Below are 24,971 nucleotides of genomic sequence, written 5' to 3'. Positions count from 1 at the left end.
CAGGGGGGGGTACTGTAGCGGTACTTACCCTCTCCAGGGGCCGGCCGGGGTCCTCCCTTCTCGCCGCGCGCGGTCCTGCTCCTGCACGAGCCGCGCGCGGCTCAGCCAACGATGGGATCAGTCAGGCGGGCAGTGACCGCGAGAAGCGGTCACATGTCCCGCCCGACACTAAGAGCGCGCCGCGCGTCTCGGGCGCGCTCTTAAAGGGACAGTGGGAGACTAAATTAGAATCAGTCTCCCATTGGCCCCTGTCAGGCCACATTCCCCATTCACTCACGTTTTGGGGGCGTGGATATGACAGGAGCCAATCAAAGTGAACCTTAGGGTTTTTATACTCACCTGTTTCCCCTTGCTCCTTGCCCTATCGTGGTTTCTGTCCAGTTCCCTTTAGTGCTTGTATCGTTCAGTTGGTTTTTTGGTGCTTGACCTTGGCTTTGTTCCTGACTCCGCTCTCTCCTTATCCTTGCTTGCTTATCCGCTGTTTTGTCCTCTGTGTACCAGTCCTCGGCTTGTTCTACGTTACGCTGTCTCTCAGTTCCCTTGACCTCGGCTTGTTCTGACTCTGTCTTTCTCTCGTCCTAGTCCGGCCATTCTAAGGTCCGGTAGACGAACTCTGTTTCTTGTCTCTTGACTGTGAACTATTCCTGCGTGTTGGGGTATATTACCGTGACACCCTCCCAGCCCCTTTGTGTTTGTCCCCCCTGTATGTTTATGTGCTCCCCAGCCCTCCTGTGTCTTTTAATATTCTCCCGTACCTTTTATTGCCCCCCCTCCCCTCCTGTACCTTTTATTGTCCCCCTGTACCTTTTATTGCCTCACCTCCTCTCCTCCTAAAGCTTTCATAGTTGACCTTTCCCTCCTGTGTCTTTCAATGCCCCCCGTACCTTTTAAAGTCCCCCTCCCGTCCCATTTATTGTCTCCCCTTCCTCTTCTGTACCTTTCATTGTCCCCCTCCTGTATCTTTCATAATCCCCCTAATGTTCCTTTCACTGTCTCCCCTCCTGAACCCTTCATAGTCCTCCCTCCCTACCTGTCCCTTTTCTTGTCCCCTCATCCTGTACCTTTTATTGTACCCCTACCCTCCTATACCCTTTCCCCCCTTCTGTCCTGTATTTTTTATTGTCACCCTCCCCTCTTGTACCTTTTATTGTTGTCCCCAGTATCTTTTATTGTCCCCCACTCTCCTATTCTACCTTGTATTATTGTTCCCCCTCCTGTACCTTTTATTGTCTTCCCTCTTGAACCTTTCATAGCCCCCCCTTCCTGTACCTTTTATTGTCTCCTTACCCTCCTGTACCTTTTATTGTCCCCTTACCCTCCTGTACCTTTTATTGTTCCCCCTCCTCTCATGTCTCTTTTATTGCCCCCACCTTCCTGTACCTTTTATTGCCTCCTTCCTCTCCCCTCCTGTACCTTTTATTGCCTCCTCCCTCCTGTCCTGTAACTTTTATTGTACCCCTCCCCTCTTGTACCTTTTACTATTGTTCTCCCTTCTTTACCTTTTATTGCCCCCCCCCCCCTCCCAACTGTACCTATCCCCTCGTACCTTTCACTGACCCCTCCGCACCTCCATCCATGTGTCTGAGCTGGAGGTCCGCGGCGAATGATCCGGTTTCCTGTTCTGGTCTGACAGGAAGCAGTTTGTTGCATTTCTAGTCAGACCGGGTAAGTAGCGTTCCGCCCGCTCAGCCACGCACCACGCAGTGACAGACAGGAGGGGAGCAATGCGAATGGCGCTCTCCTTCTGGTCACCGGATAGCGCGCCCCCTGGACCCGTGCGCCTTAGGGTAGCGCCGGCCCTGTATGTAATAATAAAATACAATGGCTACATTTTCTGTGCTGGGTCTTATGTCAAAATCCCTCTTACAAGCTAAATGTAAATTGTGCCTGTTATGAAGGACCTCCAACTAGCTAAAAACTCACGATGATTAAAAAAAAAAAAATGTGATGTACAAGGACTTTTCAGACAATGCCAGTGAATTAAAAAAAAAATGTATTTTTCTGGTAAGAAGAATGGGACTAAGTCTAAATATTCTATCCATCATATCTTCAAAACAACTCAATAAGACAGGTTTTTAGATTTGAAGTGAGAGTTTACCGTGCAATACATACTCGGACATTTTCACAGGTAGATTTAGAGAATAAATGGAAAAGAACAAAAAGCATGAATAAATGCAGTCTGTATGGGTTCTAATTGGGATATTTCAATACGATAATATTGTTAAATTCAATACGATTATGGATGATTTAATAGATTTGCAAGGTGACCATTTATTTAATCCTGACAAATTTAAACAACAAAGACCAGTGAAGAGGATCCCTTAGGATCAAAAAGCTAATGTATCGCTGGAGTGTCAAACTAAGGTCGCTCCAGTCACTTGAACGGACACAGGAAAAAGCATGGTTTAACTGGAGCATTGACCAGGAGTTATATTATGCTGATTGAAGAAGGCTCCTGGTGAAACATATTTTCTAGAGCTTAACCAGTAGCTGGTTTTGTTTGTGAAATATTACCTGGGATTGGATTTCTGTAGCAGCATTGCCACCACATGTTATTAACTTTGAGATGGGCCAATTGTAAGCTCCTTTCAAGGTCAGCGACTGTTCTTTTTGTGTGCATTTTACATTTTGTACCAAGGATATTACACCAATCCTGGTCTTGTTTTGTGTTTGCTTTATTTTCCCTGAGCACCGTGCAGTGGGAACTGTGAAGAAAAGTGGTGTGCTACCTAAAAGGCCCAGACATCCCCTAGCTTATATTATAGATTTAGCAAATTACACCATAATCCCTTTCAGACCAACCAAAGCCGGGCAAATGTTGCAAACGCAGATTGGAAATAGAAATATTTTTCTGCTCCTCATCTCTGTATGCTTTATTTGTGTTGACTGGCAGGTCCCGAGGACAGGGCTTATAGCAATGAACAACAGAGAGCTCAGATGGAAGTGCCCAGATGCAGGATAAAAATGTGAATTTCTACATTTCATTTTACTTTACACACCTCCCAAAATGCATATTTATAAATATAGTAATAATTCCTCTTTAAATATCAGTCAAATTAATAAAGCAGGTGCGTCAGAGGTCCCCAATGTTTTGTGCTATTGCAGGCAAATCTGCAGCTCTCCGAGAGGGTTTCTACTGAGTTCTAACAAATACACAGTTATTCCTCTACACAAGAAACGTTTTGCTAGTTTTTGAAACTTAAATTGACTTGTCTTTTTTCAGTTACTCTTCCCGTATGTATTAATGAGCACTTTTCTGTCTAGTTATGCTGCCTCGTAATGATTTGCCACTTTAAAAACAAAATCTCAAAGACACCTTGCGAGTATAAGTACATTGCAAATATTGATTTTGTTTTGCATAATCCAGGGATGTTTGATTTAAGAAATCAACAAAAGACATGTTCAAGAAATATATTAAATTTAATAGTAAATAATAGTTTTGGCTGCAGATACAAAAAGTTATGTACAAAGTGCACAAGTTAAATAACTGTACATAGAAAACAACACAACTACAAAAACCAGAATATACATATGGTATTAAAAATATATTTTTTACATGAAGTATGCAAACGTATGTTCCATAAGAAAAGGAAGATATGAAAAAATGATGTTTTATTGTTAACGTTTATGTTAAAAAAAACTGAAAACATTTTAAATGAAAAAACAAACCTCAAGGAATGAAATTACAATTATATAGGATATTTAAGAACTACAATACTGATATTATAGTGCATCTTAAAGGGACACCATATGGTGGATTTAACATCCCCTTTTAGTAGCATTGCTAAAAATAATACTTGTCTCTGACAACACAGGATCTCCTGCTCCTGTGCTGATAAGTTGTTCAAACAGGAAATGGCTGAAATCACTCTGCCAATCCCAGTTCCCTTTTTATACTTTGTCAGAGAACCGCATGCTTCTCATATAACAAAATCATTAATGATATACACACAGTAGCATGCACACATGAAATCGTGGACCCATTTGTCACGTCACATTCAACAACAAAATACAATTATTGTGTATATATTTATATATAATATGCACTCACACAGGGGCTTCAAATCATAAAGGGTGAGTACTTATTGTATACATATCTTTTATGAATGAATGTGTGGAGCTATGGCCCAAGTGATTGTATCAGCTGATTTTAGAATCGTACATCTGACAATGTGCAAATAAAATTGAAAAACTTTTTCCATGATAATCTATCAAAGGCAATCTTGCACCCTTGGTACCAAATGTGTTCCTTTAATTAAATTCAGTACGGTTATTATTATTATTTTTTTTTTTTATATATCTTGAAATATTTTTTTAACAGTCTTGAAAAATGTAAAAAAAAAAAATATGATTTACAATGCTAAGTAAAAGCATAAGCAAGTCATGGAATTTGACTATATCTAATATACTAAAGTAGTGGTTCCCAAAACAGTCCTCTTGACCCAGCAACAATCCTGGTTATATTAGTATCTCCATTCTAATAGAAAGGCAAACCATATAAATCCTGGACTGTTGGACCGTGAGGACTAGTTTGGGTACCACTGTTAAAGGAACCTCTAGGTTGTGCCATATATAAAGACAATGGTAGGGCAAATAAAATCTAATTGCAAAGTTTATGCCACAATTTAAAACAAATTATAATCATTTTTTTTTTAAATTTAAAAGTCTAAATTTGAGTTTAAGAATTTTTGCAGCTCTACAATGTTCGTCTGATAATAAACTAATGGTCCACAGATTCTACTGGCTTTTTGTGTGGTTCCATTCATGTATTGAAAAGAAGGAAAAATCCTAGCTGCTCTTACATTGCATTGGAGGGCTTATGGGGTCAGCTTTTACAAATATAACAATGAGAGGACAAGTACTGTCTGACAAAATTCAGCTACTTCATCGTTCTGATAGAAACTGTCGATTATAAGCAAATTACAGAAATTTAAGGTGAGCGTCTTTGGCAGACGGCTTGTAAAAAAAAGAGAAGACAGACAAATCCAGCTTGAAGTAGTCCCTTATTTTTTACTAAACTATGAACACAAACATATTCGGTTTTGTTTCTTATTAAGGCAAGTAGGATACAAAAGCAGTCAAAATGGGGAACCTGCCCCACTACATAAACCTGTTACCATACAAAATACACCGCCATTAAAGAAGGTGTGAAAATCATATGTTATTTAAATTATTCACTAACTGGAGAACTGACAAGAGAACTGCAAATGTTAGGCCAAAATAGTCACAGTGGAAATAAAACCGAATTGAAGAATTACCAGTTCGTCTATTTTATTTCCTTGGTCAACTCTCCAGAATTCCCATTTAAAGGGACACTATATTCACCAGAACAACTACAGCTTAATGTAGTTGTTCTGTTGTGTATAGCTTGTCCCTGTGGGCTTTTCAATGTTCAGGGAGTGTGCAATATGGGCATTCAGGGGCTCCACGCTCTGCATGGAGGTGCTGAATGTTCCCCATACAGATACATTGATTCAAGGCATCTCTAAGGAGATGCTGATTGGTACAGTGTTTTGCTGCACATGCGCAATAGCCTCCAAATGCTTTTGTATCAGAAAGCATTGGATTGGCAGAAATCATCAAGACTGATGATCTCAGCCACGGAGGCGGATCAAAGCCGGGCAAGCCGCGGCGAGACTTGGGCAGCATGGGAAAAAATTTAAACTCACCTTTTCACTGCTTTGATGGGGGGAGCAGTGACCTAGACAGCCACACCAGCACTATAGTATCAGGAATACATGTTAGTATTTCTGATACTAAAGTGCTCCTTTAAGTGAATAACTGCATTAAAAAGGGCCTGGTTTGCAATAACCCTCAAATGCTAGGTTTTCAAGGGGCGCCAACTTCAGTTTCATTGAAATGCCCTTTAAAATTAGATACTGTACAATATATTATAAATATTATGCAGGGAAAACTAAAATTCCTGTGCATTTAACACATACTACAGACAAAACAAAACAAAATTTAAAATACAGTAATGTTACCACCTTAGTAACCCAACACATTGGTCACACAGTATATGATAATATAGTGATAATATTAAAAAGTGGCAATAGTAAGACGTATTTTGAAATGTAAGTGAAATATGCAAAACATTTTTATGATTTACTAGTTCTGCTAGCATTTTTTTTTTTACATTTTCTCTTATGTTTGACACTATTTGAATTTATTCACTTAACTGGAAGTTATAAAGGTACCACAAATTCAAAGGTCAAAACAGCCAGATTTTCAAAAATTCTTCAACACGGCTATTTTCCGACTCAAATATTACGGCCTAAAACATGTAATTGCATTGTCATTTTTTCACAGTTTATTGAATACACCCCATTGTGACTATTGGCACCATTTTTATAAAATATCCAGTTATGGATTTCTGAGGAGAATCAGTCATGCTATGTGTAGGGATTTATTCTTAATCAGTTGTGCTTATTGAAAAACAACAATTATCAACGGAACAGGGTAACGATGAGAATTCAGAAAAATTGGGTGGAAATGTCCAAACTGGAAAAATTCTCAAATTATTATTCTCAAACCTAAAATTTAAAAATCTGTGGTCAATTCCTCGTTTTGTTCATAACTCAGTGAGTTTCAAAATTGATGCAAAATAGAGCAGTGTTGGGGAAATACTTAACTCAACTAAGCTGGGAATTTCTCAGCTATTTAGACCTACATTTGGATATCATCTTACATTTTAATGATTAAAATCCAAATTTAGGCTAATAAAGCCAGGCTCTGACTATAGAATACTTGGATATGTTTCTAATCAGTTATTTTTGCGTTCATTCTACAACTCATAGTTTAGTGAATAAATCTCACAGGGCGTATTGGGCATCCAAAGAAAATTTCAAATTTTAAGCCAAAACAATCTGAAAAGATTCAGAATTTTGGGCAGTAATTTGTCCAACCCATCAGATTCTTAACTTCTAAATGAACAATAACTGTTTAGGCTAAATTATCTTACCAGAATAAAGGTTTACTCTGCTTACTACACCTCCACTGAAGTCTGTATGTAGAGCTAGTGAGCAAAGATTTTGTTCTCAAATAGAAACCCCCCATATTTTTGTTTTACAATAATGTTGTCTTGAATTGCAGATGCAAATAAGCAGGAAATTCTGTGCTAGCGCACCAGATCTGTAGGACCGTATTGTGATTACGGTCAAAGTATCAGCGGTCACTAAGTGGGCAAGATAAATGGACCAATCCTTGACAATGCTGGTTATTATTAAAATAAGTACCATTTTCCCTCCCCATGATTTTCTTAAGGCACAAACATTTTCACTACTTCCAATAATATGCACTCTTACATATTGTAAAAGCAATGTCAAAAAACATAATTCTTATTAGGTCAAAACATTTGAGTTGGTCAAAACACAAATCAATATAACAATTGGTTATGTATACAATAGATCCATCCAAGAGGTTTTCAATCATATATCTTAAAGGCACCGAAGTATGTTGCTTCTTGTGTTGGGTCTAGTAATTGTGTATAAGATGACTGTATAAGGATTTCCTCATCGGCCTGTAGTCTAAATACACCTCCTTGATAAATGGAATAAAAATGATAATCTGTATCATTTGTCCAAACCTCTGTCTTGCCTCCTTTCATAAGCGTATGTAAATCTCTCCCGTTTTTGCTTATCTTGCATATATACAACATTAGTTGCAGAGGCTTGCCCCGTACGGTTTCTACAAAATTTGATGAACTTTTGTGATGTCTGAAGCAAATATTTGCATAAACAAAATAGAATCCATCTCGTAAAACTCTTAGTTTTCCATTATTGTAGCTCATATTTTGTAGATTGGCCCAGCCTTCTTTGACTTTCCAGGACGTAAGGTTAACTTTGGAGACTCCATCTTAAAAAGCAAGAAGATAATACTGTATTAGTATCGTTAAGGAAGTGTTACTATTTCATTATAATTTCTGCATTAGAAACCACATCTTTTTGGTGATTAAATATCATTAAAATGGTTTCACATTGCTAAAATATTTCCTGTCAAATGTTTCCTGCCCTTTGTCCACAGAGGAATTGGTCATTATCATACAGCTCTACATTGGAAAATATTTGCCATCCAGAAACAGGAAAGAAAAAATATTATTATATATATTTTTTATCATTATATTTTCCAAACATCAAACAAATATGACATTAGGAAAATTAGTCAATTGAAGGATTACTTTCATGGTGAGAATTCAAAGTGAATTTAAAATGTACGGCCATCGTATCCAAAGTGAATGTATAGCTCATTTAAAGAATATATGTGAAGGGTCAGTGCAAGAGGTACATCATATTTTCTGTAAATATCAAAATGCTGGGACAGTGAAGACACTGCCTCTCCACAATAATTATCATAGGAGAAGATAGGAAGAATAATGTTACAGAAGCAACAAAAGATGAGTCACATGACTGTTATTTACAAAGGATGAGTCACATGACCGTTTCAAGCATTTAATGTTTACAAATGGTAGGGCTTGCACAAAAAGCTTTGATCCAGGATGATCATACTTGGGTCCAGGAATTACTTGTTGAACCACAGCCTATGTTTCAGATCCTTGATTAGAAAATACTCTAAAGAGTTATGGATTACCACATGTGCTTACCACTGAGCAAAACAGAAATTTAAACATTCAAAAAATATATACATGTTTGTGGTGTTTTTGGGCTCTATGCCTGCTTGTGGTAAACTTGAATGTACAAACTCTGAAAACAAAATATGACCTACGAGCCATCAGAAAACAAAATAAACTCGGAGGTAAATGGAGGACTCCGAGAGTAAAGGACAAATATAGGTATCTATTTAGCTGCACTGCAATTATTCTGGGCAGTACTGTGATTAAAGTGACACATTTCTCCAGGTCAGCTAACATTATTTGTCTTGGATCTTTTTCTGCATGCAAAAGGACTTCAAATTATGTCCCACCCCCCCCCCCCCCCCTCTCACATAGTAGAGTAAGCTTGGATCAAATAAAGACCAGCTGCAATATGTGCCTGCAGTGTCACATTTGCATTATGCCATAATGGCACTCACAATGCTTATATTCTGCTGGCATGTTGGAAATTTACCTTTCCAAATATGCCAGCAGATTGCTTACAAATGCACATATAGCCAGTTATTTTACACTTCAGGTTTTTCAAACATATTTGCTAATATCTAATCGTATGCATTACTAATGTATACTGTAATAATTTATACCCAAAATTGTGGGGATCACTGACCAGCAGTCTATATAAAAAAGAGTATTGTTTTGCTCTGACCATACATCCAAAATTTAAAATAAAATGTTATAATATGGAACATGAGTAGATGGACTAATCGAGAAAGAAGGAAACCCCAGAACTGTCCTTAATGTCTTACAATATAAAACAAAAATGAACTAAAAGTGTTTGTTTTTTATACATCGGAAGAGGATTTCTGTAAGGAAGTTTTATTTGGCAATCTCTTTGCTAAAGAATAAATAAAGAAAATGTGGAAAAAGGATGAGAAATGGTTGAGCATGGCGATTAGACAAGTGGTTGGTTGTGAGGTCAGTATTTATTTAGGAATGAAACTGCAACCCAGAATGCAAAAATTATATATTTACACATGACTACAAAAAAAGAACCCATCCATCTCTGGCACGACATCCTACGGTTTGGTTAAAATCATATAATAATTTTAGCCGAGTAATGTACAAAGTGCACTCATGGACCCTATGACTGGGTGGTCAAATATGATTGCTCAAGTGGTCTAAATTGCAAGTCTGAACCATTAAAATATAAAGAGGAGATGAGGCGTGTGAGGAATTTGGCCATATTAGTCTGAAGTTAACATATGTGGATACAATTCTGCTTCCCCATATATTTAATTACTACAATGCTATTAAAACACTGGCAGATCGGAAAGGAGAAAAATGGCATTTCCTCAAAACAAATTGGTGGATCTTTTAGGTTGTGAGTGATAGCCATATAATTGCATGCATGTGAGCCACCAGGCAGACAATGGGCTCATGGGTTTCAGGATCGCATGTGTGACAATGCCAGTACCTCCGCCTCCTGTTTTGTGAGTAAGGCCTCAGGAGCATGCAGGGCCATTAGAATGGAGAGTACTTAGGTGAACTTGGGCAGTTGCCTAGGGACCATGGCTTAGACAGGGGCCCTGTAATCACAAATTCCCCTGCCCCCCTTCAGCATCTCAACATCCATGTAAAGAATAAAAGTATTGACCAAAACAATAACCTGCATAGGGCCCTGTGGGATTTTAATCACTATCTGGACAGGACATCACATCATATATAATGTATAGTATCTTAGAGGCCGCTCACACAGTAAGTGAGTGCAAGCAAGAACTATACTCTAGGCACCAAAAATGAGCCCAACTCGCAGAACTTCATGGTATATGATGTTTAATGTCACCACTTTTGTTGAATAATTTTTTTTTACATTGCAATACAAAATAGGAGGAGTAAAACAGACAGACATGTAAAAAGAAGAAGGCAGACAACTGATCAACAGTGAGAAAGTGAGAAAGGGGACAACGCCAAAATGTAAGGCAGCAAAGATTAAAATGGCGATAAAGAAGAAAAGTCAAAGGAGCTAAGATGCAGTAAAAAAGAGAAAGTTCTGACAGACAGGGAAAATCAAAAGGCTCAAATGGGATAGCGGTTAAAGGCACACTATAGTCACCAGAACCACTACAGATTAATGTTGTGGTCCTGGAGTTTATAGCATGTTCCTGCAGGCTGAACACTGTAAACGCTGCCTTTTCAGAGAAAAGGCAGCGTTTACATTGCTGGCTAGTAACACCTCTAGTGGCAGTCACACTGACAGCCACTAGAGGTGCTTCCTATCTCAATGCTACACAGCTCTGCATGCTGAACGTTCCCCATAGAGATGCATTGATTCAATGCATCTCTACAAGGAATTGCTGTTTGGCGCAGCATTTAGCAGCACATGTGCAGTAGCCTCCCAATGCTTTCTATACTGGGAAAGCTTCAGAGTAGCTGAGATGATCAAGATTGAAGATCTCAGCCATGGAGGTGGGCTCAGGCATGGCCATATGTGGCTAGATCGATGCGGGGAGGGAGAAATAGTATGTTTAAACAACTTATCACATCAATCTGAGGGGGGACGGAAAACTGTTTACAGTAATTTTGTATTGTATATGTATTCCTGACACCATAGAGTTCCTTCAAGAGTGAAAAAGACTGGAGAAAAAGAGAAAGAACCAGCCCCCCCTGCTGTTTTCCCAGTACCTAAAACCAGGCCCCCTCTGCTGCTCTCCCAGTACCTAAATCCAGACCCCTCTGCTGCTCTCCCAGTACCTAAATCCAAGCCCATCTGCTGCTCTCCCAATACCTAAAATCAAGTCCCTCTGCTGCTCTCCCAATACCTAAAACCAAGTCCCTCTGCTGCTCTCCCAATACCTAAAACCAAGCCCCTCTCCTGCTCTCCCAATTCCTAAAACAAAGCCCCTCTGCTGCTCTTCAAGTACCTAAATCCAAGCCCCTCTGCTGCTGCAAACTTCCACATTATCAGTCCAACTTTGATATGCTGAGAGTGCTGGGGGCAGGTTAAACGATAATAGTACCTCACATCTAACACTGTCCATTCCATTTCTAGTTTATATATAGTCAGTGCACAGAAAATTAGAATAAATAAATAAAAACAGTGTTTAACTTGAACTTACATGTGACGTTATGAATGGTAAGATGTGCAACTTCGTGCCCTTTACGACGATTGAGGTTCTTTAGTGTGTGCAATATGTCCTTCACATCTGAGGAGAAATAATAATGAAACAGAAGGTAAACACTAAATCTGCATACGTCAAATATAGCTTTAATAAGATTTACATTTCACTTACCACTGCCTGCGTGAATTCGTCTTTCGGGTGCCACAGCTTGTATTACCTTAAATAAAATAAAAATTTTAAAATTTACTTAATATGCAAAGGGATGATTCATTTGTAGTAAATATTTAAATCGTATTTATTATAACCAGAAACCTAGATCCTATGCTGGCTAACTGGGGGTCAGTATTATATATTGTATCCTTTGTCTCCACACATTCCTATATTGCACACACAAATATACACACGTCCACCTACAAAATCAAACACCAACTACAATTAATATTCACACACATTTCATTAAGAAGTTGTCATATCTATATTCATTATATCTCTTTACATAAATATATAATATAAATCACATTTATGTATAAATGTAGCAACAGAGAGCCAACAACTGGTTATCACAACTAAACTGTCTGCCCAGTGTGTACGTCATATTTTTTTTTAATTTGAAAGGAAAATAACCTCTGTAAGCAAATATCAAATTCCTTTTTCTGTGCAGCATACTACTGCTTAATACTCAAACCGTAGAACACATACCAAAATAATGGATTTGAACTACAGATAAAGAAAGTCACGATACAGACAGCTAAACCACAGTCGCACACAGGAAATTAGTTTGTTTTTACTCTTAGGCCAAAAAGGTTTCCTTACCTCTTATTCAGCTTTACTATTTGAAAATAATGGTAAACCATAACACGTTTCATTATAAATAAAGAATAATCAAATTCTGTAAGAACTGGTTGCAGTCATGCAAGATCAGCATCATAAAGAAAGCAATTAGAGGGTCATTGGCATTTATTAAGGTGTATGGAAACGAAGGCAGTGAGCCAGGTGCAATCTTTATAGGAAAGCATTTTGCAATAATCTGTGCTATCTTGGCTGGATGAACCTGATGTAACATGGAAGTCAAGTAGGTAGATTAATGGCAATGAGGAACTATACCGGGCACGTTTCTGCAAAGCTGCGGATGCGGTTTAAGGAATATCGAAAGGAAACATCTTTCTTTGCTGCCCAAACTTGGCAAAAATAAATATTCACTAGCACATGTTTATTCTATGGGAAGTAAATCTCAAAAGAAACAACCTTTTCCAATTGAGGGAAGCAAAGATATTGGCACCCCTCTCGTGTGCCCTCCAAGGCCTTACCGTGGCTAATGTTCATAAAGCTAAATGTATGAAATTGTGGCTTAGGGAGCAAACATAGTAAGTTATTGTCCTAAAGGCACAGGTAAGGGAATAGTCCAATAATTATTATACTGATCTTTAGTAGGAATAATGGCGATGTTTGGAGCAGTAATGCCAATTGGTGTGTTGTAGTACCACCAGCATTGAACTACGTAAATGGTGAATTGAGATCTCCACAAAACCCCAAACAAAAACAGTCAGAAATTTGTTTTGAAGGCAATGATAACTTTTATATTTTATACAGACACGACACACATTGGCCCCACCTTGTATGCATTACCATATGGGAAGACAAACATCATTGTACCACTTTTATGAATTATCAGAGTTACTTGCACAACATTATCTACTAAAATATGAATTGTCTGGAATTTAAAGTGAATTTAAAATTTTAGACCCAAACATCCAAGTGGAAAACAGCTGATTTGAGAAAAAAACAAAAACAAAAAACATTTTTTTTCCAATTTGCCAGTATCCACAGGCTGGCATAAGCTTTTGGGTCCTTTGTATATTTTTCTTCTTTTTCATGGGTGCTCAATGTGGATTTCCTTGTCTATGCTATAGTCCCTCAACTTGAATGAGTTTAATTTATTGTCTCTCTTCGCTGTAGCACTGGAATGGCTAAAAGAACAATACATGCACCAAAATATACTACAGCCACTATATCATTCATAGCCAGGAGTGCCTGTGTGACCTCTCATTCAGCTGACACTCTCAGCCAATGACCCTGCCCTTGGCAGGTCTTAGATCAGTGGAGCGACCAGAGCTCCAAATACAAAAAACAAACACAATAAACGTTACCCGTGCATTACCCACAAACCATATGCACACTTAAATAACTGAGTTTTTTTAACATCATTGCATGGTCATTAAAGTGCTACATCATTTGTCACATCAAGACAAATTTCTATAATTGCTATAACAATTCATTTTGCTGCTTTCAGCTGAGCAAGGAGAATTGTTAGCAAGTTTGACCACAGGTCTTATTTCTGTGTGTGTTTTATTTGCTTTTGTATTATACAGTAAAGTTACAGCGCTGATGCACACCTCGAGTGTGCCCTATTGATGGTTGATTAGTTTTTGTCTTTTTAGAGATTTTGCCCATTAGCTAAAGGCAGCATGGTAAAATGTTTGCGTAGGAAGTTTGCTTTTATGAGGCAAGTGAGCTTACTCTTTAATGACAGTTACAGGGGCACTAAGGACCTCTAAAATTTACATGTGCGTAGTGATTTGGGATAGGGTGCAGTTAAAAGACCACTATAGTCACCCAGACCACTTCAGCTTAACGAAGTGGTCTGGGTTCCAGGTCCCCCAGGCTGGTTAATCCAGTCTCTAGTGGCTGTCTTCCTGACAGCTGCTAGAGGCGCTTAATCGGTGCTCAATACGAAAATTGAGAAATGCGCATTCGGCTCCACTCGGGAGCTGACGTCGGAGGGGGCGGAGAGGTCACCAGCGCCGAAGGAGCCCAGCGCTGGATAAAGGTAAGTGCCTGAAGGTGTTTTCACCCTTTCAGCCCAGTGGGAGGGGGGGGGGGGACCTAAGGATTAAATAGTGTCAGGAAAACAAGTTTGTTTTCCTGACACTATAGTGGTCCTTTAACTTTTACATTCTCATGGTAACGGAAACTGTTGTAATGGTTAAGTAATATTTATCATATGTTTATTGCGTTAAAGCCAAGATACCTTTTCTATGGCTGAATTGGATGCCTGCTCCACTCCTTCACACTCATGCAAGTTATCATCATCACAGCACTTTGAGTTTAATGGATTTCCCATTTTCATGATGGCTCTCCAGCACTGAAGCTCTTTGTCGGACATCCGGGTAGAATCTATCTGAAAAACAAAATAGTTGACAAATTGAAAGTTTGGATGTTTTTATTTTCCTTCTTTCAAACATGGAGCCATTTCATATGAACGCACTTATGTGGTTTTTAAATTTAATTTAGATATGACACCATGTTAAGATCAAGCATCAGAAACACTACTTTATAATGTGGATTGAATCAAAATTGTGCACTAATTTAGTTGTAATGAATAACATCATCATATTGTAGAGCAGTGGTCTCCAAACTTTTCAGTATATAATTTACTCATTTTCAAGGGCCAAAGGAAAAATAAATCAGTTTTATAAATTAATTAATACATTTTATTTGGCACAACAAATCACAAAATTTTATACAAGAATATCAATGGAAATGCTTTTTTATTTCAAAATATTGCCAAAATGACGTTTCAGGTTTGATGAGCCAATTAGAATGGACATCAGGTGCTCATCAGATACATTTGCTCGCTAGTTGGACTTGACATACTTCAATCTTGAAAATGTTTGTTCACATAGGTATGTTGTACCAAAAACTTATACAAATCTGCAAGCAAATTGCTTCAAATTTGGAAACTGCTCAGGCTGCATTCTTCAAGAAATGTTTGACCACATGGGAAATAAACCAATTGATGAAGCTTAACCTGTCCTTCATGAAGCTTCAGTTTTGCCCTGAATGCCTTGGCATGCGCAAATAGATCACAAATTAGATTTGTTTCACCTTGCAACTTCAAATTCAACTGATTAATATGGTCTAACACATCTGCAAAAAATGCCAATTTCCAAACTCAGTAAGTGTTTGATAAAAGTGTTTGAGGTTAATTCTTCTCTGTAAGAAATACATCAATTTCTTTTCTGAGCTAAAAGAACCAAAATAGAACCTTTCCCTAAGCGAAGCCATCAAACTCCTGTGTGATAGGGCAAGTCAAGGCACTTTCTTTCAGAAACTCACAAAACTGGCAATAATTAAGTCCGTGAGATCATATGAAATTCACAGTTGAAACAACAGGTTTCAGGAAACAAGACGTATCCACATATTTTCGGCACATATTTGTTGATGGATAAGGCAATGAAGAATCGTTTTTCTGGAGAATCCACCGACCTCACAAGCTTTAGTGATTTGTCCAAACCTTTCTTCACCTCAGACATGTTCTTTTCTCCATCAATGATCCAGCATTGCAGTTTATTCCACTCCAGATTATAATGCTAATTCTTGGGTGACATTAAATTCACTATCGACGACACAAACAAATACTAGGAGTTGTGACGTTTCACACACATCAGTTAATTCACCAAGTGCAAAAGAATACATCTGAAAATGTCTAGCTTTGTCCACATTTTGATTAACTATATTGCTTCCTATATCTGCAATTCTTCGAGCAACAGTATTTGGTGCAAAACATTTTTTAATAGGTTAACCTTTTCTGGGCATAACTCTTCCACTACTTCCATCATACACTCTTTTATGAGACCTCCGTGGATGGCTTTCCTCTTTTAGCCAAAACATAAGCTACTTTGCAACTAACCCTGGTTAAAGCTTAATTAAAAAAAAAAAATTGCTTCGTAAAAACGTATTGTTGGGAAAGCAAGCTGTGTCGTTTTGATTCAAATATTTTGAACGCTCTGTTCCTGTGAATTGGGAATAACTTGAATAATGTGCTTGGTCTCATAGTGTCGATGTATATTTTACTCCTTCAAAACGACAGTGTCATTGCATATGACAAAGGCTTTATCATCGCCTTGTACAAATAAGTACTTTATGCCCGAGTCTTCATTAAATATTCAGCACTCATGGTTCACAATTCTCTTCCTTTTTCATAGTAACATAGAATGTGACGGCACATAAGAACCATTCGGCCCATCTAGTCTACCCAATTTTCTAAATACTTGCATTAGTCCCTAGCCTTATCTTACAGTTAGGATAGCCTTATGCCTATCCCACGCATGCTTAAACTCCCTCACTGTGTTAACCTCTACCACTTCAGCTGGAGCGCCATGCCATGTGTCCACTACCCTCTCAGTAAAGTAATACTTCCTAAAATTATTTTTAAACCTTTGCACCTCTAATTTAAGACTATGTCCTCTTGTTGTGGTAGTTTTTCTTCTTTTAAATATAGTCTCCTTCTTTACTGTGTTGATTCCCATTACGTGTTTCACTAATAAAAACATTAAAGAGAATGGGTCCAAGTACAGATCCCCTAAGGTACCCCACTGGTAACTAGACCTTATTTAAGGCTATATCTTAACAATGAAAAGGAACAGCATAAAATTTGAACAAATTTTGACATTTAAGTTGTTACAAGCCTAATAAATTATTGCAACGAACTAAAACTCCCTCCCCCCAAGCTGACCAATATGAAGTGGGGTACATTCCTGGTGCTGCAGCTTTGTAAGGGAAAGAGAATACACGTTCCTGCTCTGTACTGATGCCACCAATGAGAAGTGTGTCCATGGTGTACATGTCCCCGGTGACACGCATATGTAGGATGGGTAGTCTGCCCTTCACCTATTCTTCAAGACTTCTGCTGCATTTGTCACTTTCATCACAGGGCACAAAGTAACCACCACAAACCCCAAAAGTCACTCACAAACTCCCATACATACACATAACAGATTTTTACTTCCTTTATATAATTAGAAAGTGTTTTACCAGGAAGAATACATTGAGATTTCTCTTGTTTGCAAGTATGTCCTGGGGACCAAGTCTCTCAGCTGATGCAAACAGCTGATGAACCAGCCCTGCAATCTAGGGTTTCGCTCAGAGGGGTTGACAAATGTTCTGTGTAGGGAGCTTCCGGTTCCACTAGAAACTGAGACCAGCGTCCAGAGGATGCAAGGTAAATTGTCAAAACTGCTTAGGAGCTTATGGCTCTCCGGAGTTAGTAGTGAGGGTGGAGAATGGGACCCAGCGGACTGCAGATAAGGAGTCAGACCGCTCAAAACAGTCAGCGGCTCTGGGCACTCCTGGCGCCGTAACCACTCCTGGCACCTTTAACAGTTATTATAAGCTAGTACAAAACATACCACGCTCCTACTGTATCAGGAGCATTAACCCGTGAACTATTCCAACACATACTGTATCAAGAGCATTAACCCATGAACTATTCCAACACATACTGTATCAGGAGCATTAACCCATGAACTATTCCAACATTTCAAAGATGTCAAAGGCAGGAGCAAAAAAAAAAAGAAGCAAAACCTTTAAAAAAATTTAAGTTATTTAAATGTGACAATTCTAATATGCAGCTTTCCCGGAGTTATGAAAGCAAAAATGGGCACACCCCACACGTTTTACATATACATTTCCACTTCTCTAAATATGTGTGGGCTTTTTTGTTCTTTGTTTTTTTATGTATAGCCTGTGTGTAAAATGCCCTTTTCACACTTTTTGCTGTTAAAGTATACAACTGGAACTGACGAATCTACATTGACTTCATTAGCAACTCACCTTGGCATTATGCCCAAAATGAGAACGGAAGCATAGGAAATGTATGTTGAGTTGCATTACATACTCTGACTGCTCTTTTTTAGTAGGTAGTACACATCAGAGTGGACGTGCATTCATGAAAAATTAAACCATGTTCAATAGCCAATTTTATTTCACTACCATATGACCATTACAGCAAAAATATCAAATAATGTAACTAATGTAAAAACCCACAAAAAAAAATTATAATATGAATGAGCTACAAATACAATTAATGGAACACTCCAAGCATCATAACTACTACATGCAAGGCTTAGCTCAGGAACGCTAATGGAAGCTCAGTGGAGCTAACGGAAGCTCAGGAGAGTCAATGGAAGGTCAGGAGAGATCATGGATGCTCCTGCTTAGGAGATGATCACGCTCAACCAATAATATACACCCTGAAATGCAGGTCTTAGCTCAGGAAAGCAAATTAAAGCTCCTTCTTATGAGCCTCTGGCTTTCTGGAGTTAGTATTGGCATCTCAAGTAAAAAAAAAACAAAAACACAATAATAAAAAAAAAAAACACAGTTTGACTACTTACAATTGGGGAGGGCATAAGGGCACTTCTGGAACCAAATAATAACCATACTTATGGTATGTTTTTTCCCCTGCTTAAATCTCATTAGTTTTGCTAAAAATAAAAAAAAGTAGTTTTTTGTTTGGTTTTTATAGCTTTACCCCTAAGATACATATTGCCCATGTGAGAGACAGATAGAGTCTCCGGGTGTCTTTTGTATTCTATTATTTCACCACTATTCCCTTGTGGGGTGGGATTATGCCATTTTCACTGTACACATATCCCTATAGGAATTTTTGTGCGTCTAGCGATTGTAGAAGCTCACACATTGGCTTCTCAAAATACGTCTAAAAAGCATGTTGCTTTGCGAATAGAAGGAGCATGGCTAAGGAAACAGTGTTACAACGCAGAAAGTTGCAACAGTTTTTTGTTTTTTTTAGCAAAACTAATTATATTTGAACATGATGAAAGCACAGCATGAGAGGGAGGTCAAATATTTTAAATGCACTTAAAGTGACACTTTCACCACAAACTTACTCTTCTACAATTGTTTCCCCTTTTTCTTCCTCTGTTAGAATTTGTTATTTTCTTAATTTCTGAATGCTTTCTTTTTAAAACATAAGACAAAGTTGGGGCTTTGTCTCCTACACCTGAAAAACTTGACAAAGAAAGTGTTGCTTGCCGTAAACGCCACCCTTTGTCAAATTTATTTAGGAAAAATACACACAACAAAGAGGTCCCTACTTTATCTTGTCTTTTAGAGAGAAATAGATCAGAAATAAAGAACAGGTTCTGGAAGAGGTAGAGAAGAGGAAACCATAGGAGAAATTTAAGTTTAAGGTGATAGAGTCCCTTTAAGTCATGTTGGTTCCTACAGTCCTGTAACTCCTCAGAATTAAACAGGATGCAGGGCTTCACGTAATGATTTCACCTACCTAGGACAGAGGTTTTAGACTGTGTGTAGAAGGCAGGACGGATTTTCCCCTCATTGTCTAACCGGTCTGAATCTTCAAGCAGTGCCCACACAAACTCCACTATTACTCACTCAGCTTAATGTTTTATTTACCGTGAGTAGGAGTCTCTCCTCTACAACCACTAAATATTTTTAAAATATATCTATGCGAACGTTGAACATATTAGCAACAATAAGAGACAGGGATCTTTGTTTGCTATACTGAAATTTGGAAAATTAAAGATAATTTTCTTTTCTGCTTATAAAATGCTAATCTCCATTTACCACTTCCTTTACAGTAAGGCAGCCAAGAGATACAAACATGAAACCTGGGATCCTGGTTTATCTTCTACAGTCATCACACACAATATTACCCTGAGAGTAATTGGCCCCTAACTTTGTATTATGCTCCAGAACCAATACATATTCAGAATTAACATGTTTGTGATTGGAGCAAATTGCACAAATTCTCTATTTTCACCTAATCATAAATCCCCCCACGGCAAATGTGAGCAGAATGGGGAGCTCCTGAATGGAATCTCTGATCTAAGCAAGACTAACCCCAAATTAACTCAAATCAGCACCAAAATGGAGCTCTCCAAATTTATTTGAAATGCTTACATATGGCCTCTCCGATATGTGAAAATCTTATATTATACACAGAATTATCCTATTAGCAATACATTTATTTGTGGCTAATAAACAGTGACCACAATACAGCCTGGGTAATAGGGCATAATATCAATCATAATTAGTTAACAGCTAAGGGTCGTCTTTAGACAGGGGGCATCGTGGATTTTATTTATTTCATTAACGCTATATAGCATCATTGCAATTGTTCAATATAAAGTGCCATGAGCACAAGGGGACTCTGGTTGTTTCCCTGTTGGCCTGTCTCGCATCCTTTTAGATTGTAAGCTCCTTTGGGCAGGGCTCTCTTCAACAACAATTTCCATATGTCAAACCTGTTTTTTTTTTATTAAATGTCTGTCTTGTTTACCTATTGTATAGCTCTGCAGAATATGTTGCTGCTATATAAATAATTGTAACACAGCACAGGCAGCAAATTTACATTTTGATATTGCAACCAGGAACAGATACCATAGATAGAGTAAAGATTAAAAAAAAACAAAAAAAAAAAAAAAAACTTTAAAACAGGAACACATTTATAAAATAAAATAAAAAAACATAAGCTAGATTTTTACAAATATTTTCACTTGGTAAAAACATGAAACATTACAGATTTGCAAGGATTCAAACCGCTTTCCAATTACTTCTTCTAAGAAGACACTTTCTTGAGATATATATATATATATATATAGATATATATATATATATATATATCTATATATATATATATATATATATATATCTATATATATATATATATTTTTTTTTTTTTTTTTTTTAATTTCTTTCCTCCAAACTTCCTGTGACTGACTTTCTTGAGGTTAGAGCTTATGCAGTAAAGCAGTAGCAATTAAAAAAAGAACCCTTACAAAAGACAAATACACCAATCTTCCAATTGTTTTGTGGTTAGAAGTTTAACTTTGTTGTTTCGAACTGCAGAGCATGGTTAAGTCGTGTCAAACTTTGACAGAGCAAATACACTCAATGTATTGATACCTCAATACCACACCAGGAAGTTAAGTGACAAGAATGATAAGTTCTTAGTATTGGAGGAAGTAGGTTTTCATTTTTACTGAAGCTCTAACATTATGTGTGTAAGAATTCCAACTTAACAAACAAAGAAACGTGCAGAGAGAAAAATGAAGACTCAAACTGCTGGGGTTAAAACATGCTGACGTAAAAAAAAAGAAAGAATTTTCAATTATTAGGTAATTGTATTTAGCTCTCAAGAAACATTGCGTTCATAGACTGTAAGCTCGTTCCTTTAAGTTTTCTTGCAATTGTCCTACTTATAGTTAAATCCCCCCTCTCATTATATTGTTAAGCGCTACGGAATCTGTTGGCGCTATATAAATGGCGATAATAATAATAAAAAAATGTCTGAGATGGATTTCCCAAGTACTTAAAAAATAACACGTTCTATCAACCACTTAGTTGCCCACAAGTCTAAGGTTTGTCTAAATAACATTACACTGAGAGACATTTAAAAGCATCACATCAACATATTACACCTTCTACAAGCATGGTTATTTGCTAGACTGGGAATTATTTGGAATTGCAAATTGAAGGTCCAATATAGATACACTGCAAACCATGGAATCCAATCACTTTTCTATCTCAGTTGTTTGGTAAATTAAATTGTAATTCCCTGGTGAAATCATTACAAAGTCTAGTTTAATGATTTATCTTATACACATTATATAATGTAAATATTTACAGAATAAAAAAGTAATAGGATTGGCCTTCGGTCGGTATAAAAGTTATTTCAAAGTCTTTTGTTTTTCTTTTGTTTTTTTTACAAAAGACTGAAAACCAAAACTCATTCAAGAAGAATGCAAATAAGTTTTGCATAGTATAATGGCCAAAACAAAATACATGCATGAGAGATGTATTTGCTGATCAATGACTCATTTGACTAGCGGATTTCCTAATTTAGAATACACTAGTAGTAGGGGGGCGTGCATCACCAGCAAAGCAAAAAATCATTTGTTTCCAAACCTGTCAGCTTTGGCCCTTATATTACTGCAGATATAGAGGTCACATCTCATGTTGCTTTGCACTGAATAAAGCTCATTCTACGAATATATAAAGTCTGATACATTACCAAGAGGGTAAAGTTTTAGACTTTCATGATTCCTGTATGATTAAAAAAAAACATCTCCAGTAATACCTGATTAGTACCAGTGCATGTTATAATTCCATATTCCCCTTCACAGCTGGACAGACAGAGGCTGGAGGGCATACTTCTGGTAATTCATTTTGACAAACTTTTGAAAACCGCTTCCAGCGTTAGAGCATTATACTTTCACTTTATTCTACCGCTGTACTGTACAATACAATGATACATTCTTTATATCCCAGAGATCAGCACTGAAGATATTCTCGCCCATTCTAACAATAGCACCCTGGTGTATAGTAAGCAATAATGTAGAGTTCTTTACTGTCCCTTTAACACATATAGAATAACACATCCGTCATATTATGATATGCCTTATTTGCCATTGTATGTGTCAAAAATTATATATATATATATATATATATATATATATAATTATTTGGCAGCACATATACTAATAATAACATTGAATTTCTCGAAATGTGTCTATTACACAGCTGTCGCTGTTATCCATTGTAATATTGTGACACATAGATAATCTATCTAGCTGCCATTATTAAGGTGATACAGAGTTTCTATACAATGAATATCACACAATGTGTGGCCCCCGGGCCCCTCACCTGTGCCTTGAAGTAGAGGAACAGTCCCAGAGTGCAGCCCACCTGAGCCACCGCCAGGAAGATGAGCGCACACAGGGCGGACCTGGGCATGCGGTCGGCACTCTCCGGGGCCCCTCGCAGGTACCCGCTGGGGATCATCTCCGGAGCGCTGAGTGACACGGACACCCGGACACAGCCAACCCCACTGACAGCGCTGGAGCCGGGCAGCGAGCTCTGCCAGCGGCATTAAAGCTTGCAGGGCGCGGGGCGGGGGCACGGGCGGCAGCCAACCGGTGAGCAAGAAAGTTGATAGACCACGCCCATTTGTAGAAGTGTAAGTGGAAAGTTTAATGTAAAGTTTCCATCGCAGGATGTCAGGTCAGGTACCATGTATCCAGGGTCCAGCATTACATTATACATAGGGTGCACAGGGTCCAGCATTACATTATACATAGGGTGCACAGGGTCCAGCATTACATTATACATAGGGTGCACAGGGTCCAGCTTTACATTATACATAGGGTGCACCTGGTCCAGCTTTACATTATACATAGGGTGCACAGGGTCCAGCATTACATTATACATAGGGTGCACAGGATCCAGCATTACATTATACATAGGGTGCACAGGATCCAGCATTACATTATACATAGGGTGCACAGGGTCCAGCATTACATTATACATAGGGTGCACAGGGTCCAGCATTACATTATACATAGGGTGCACAGGGTCCAGCATTACATTATACATAGGGTGCACAGGGTCCAGCATTACATTATACATAGGGTGCACAGGGTCCAGTATTACATTATACATAGGGTGCACAGGGTCCAGCATTACATTATACATAGGGTGCACAGGATCCAGCATTACATTTTACATAGGGTGCACAGGGTCCAGCATTACATTATACATAGGGTGTACAGGGTCCAGCATTACATTATACATAGGGTGCACAGGATCCAGCATTACATTATACATAGGGTGCACAGGGTCCAGCATTACATTATACATAGGGTGCACAGGGTCCAGCTTTACATTATACATAGGGTGCACCTGGTCCAGCTTTACATTATACATAGGGTGCACAGGGTCCAGCATTACATTATACATAGGGTGCACAGGATCCAGCATTACATTATACATAGGGTGCACAGGATCCAGCATTACATTATACATAGGGTGCACAGGGTCCAGCATTACATTATACATAGGGTGCACAGGGTCCAGCATTACATTATACATAGGGTGCACAGGGTCCAGCATTACATTATACATAGGGTGCACAGGGTCCAGTATTACATTATACATAGGGTGCACAGGGTCCAGCATTACATTATACATAGGGTGCACAGGATCCAGCATTACATTTTACATAGGGCGCACAGGGTCCAGCATTACATTATACATAGGGTGTACAGGGTCCAGCATTACATTATACATAGGGTGCACAGGATCCAGCATTACATTATACATAGGGTGCACAGGGTCCAGCATTACATTATACATAGGATGCACAGGGTCCAGCATTACATTATACATAGGGTGCACAGGGTCCAGCATTACATTATACATAGGGGGCACAGGGTCCAGCATTACATTATACATAGGGTGTACAGGGTCCAGCATTACATTATACATAGGGTGCACAGGGTCCAGCATTACATTATACATAGGGTGCACAGGGTCCAGCATTACATTATACATAGGGTGCACAGGGTCCAGCATTACATTATACATAGGTTGCACAGGGTCCAGCATTACATTATACATAGGGTGCACATGATCCAGCATTACATTTTACATAGGGTGCACAGGGTCCAGCATTACATTATACATAGGGTGTACAGGGTCCA

At 38.3% G+C, this 24,971-nt stretch overlaps 1 protein-coding gene across 1 annotated transcript; it reads right to left on the bottom strand.

The window, feature by feature from the left end:
• Positions 1 to 6,556: 6,556 nt before the first annotated feature.
• On the bottom strand, positions 6,557 to 23,315 carry TNFSF11 (TNF superfamily member 11). Its single transcript, XM_063444705.1, has 5 exons — positions 23,137 to 23,315; positions 14,696 to 14,845; positions 11,839 to 11,884; positions 11,665 to 11,751; positions 6,557 to 7,854 (listed from the first exon to the last, which is right to left on the bottom strand). The coding sequence occupies exons 1-5, from the start codon at positions 23,272 to 23,274 to the stop codon at positions 7,424 to 7,426; spliced, it is 852 nt and encodes a 283-aa protein (XP_063300775.1). The 5' UTR covers positions 23,275 to 23,315; the 3' UTR covers positions 6,557 to 7,423.
• Positions 23,316 to 24,971: the final 1,656 nt, after the last annotated feature.

Source organism: Pelobates fuscus, chromosome 1, assembly GCF_036172605.1.
Source record: "Pelobates fuscus isolate aPelFus1 chromosome 1, aPelFus1.pri, whole genome shotgun sequence".
Taxonomy (NCBI): Eukaryota; Metazoa; Chordata; class Amphibia; order Anura; family Pelobatidae; genus Pelobates; species Pelobates fuscus.
This window is presented reverse-complemented; position numbering and strand designations above follow the sequence as displayed.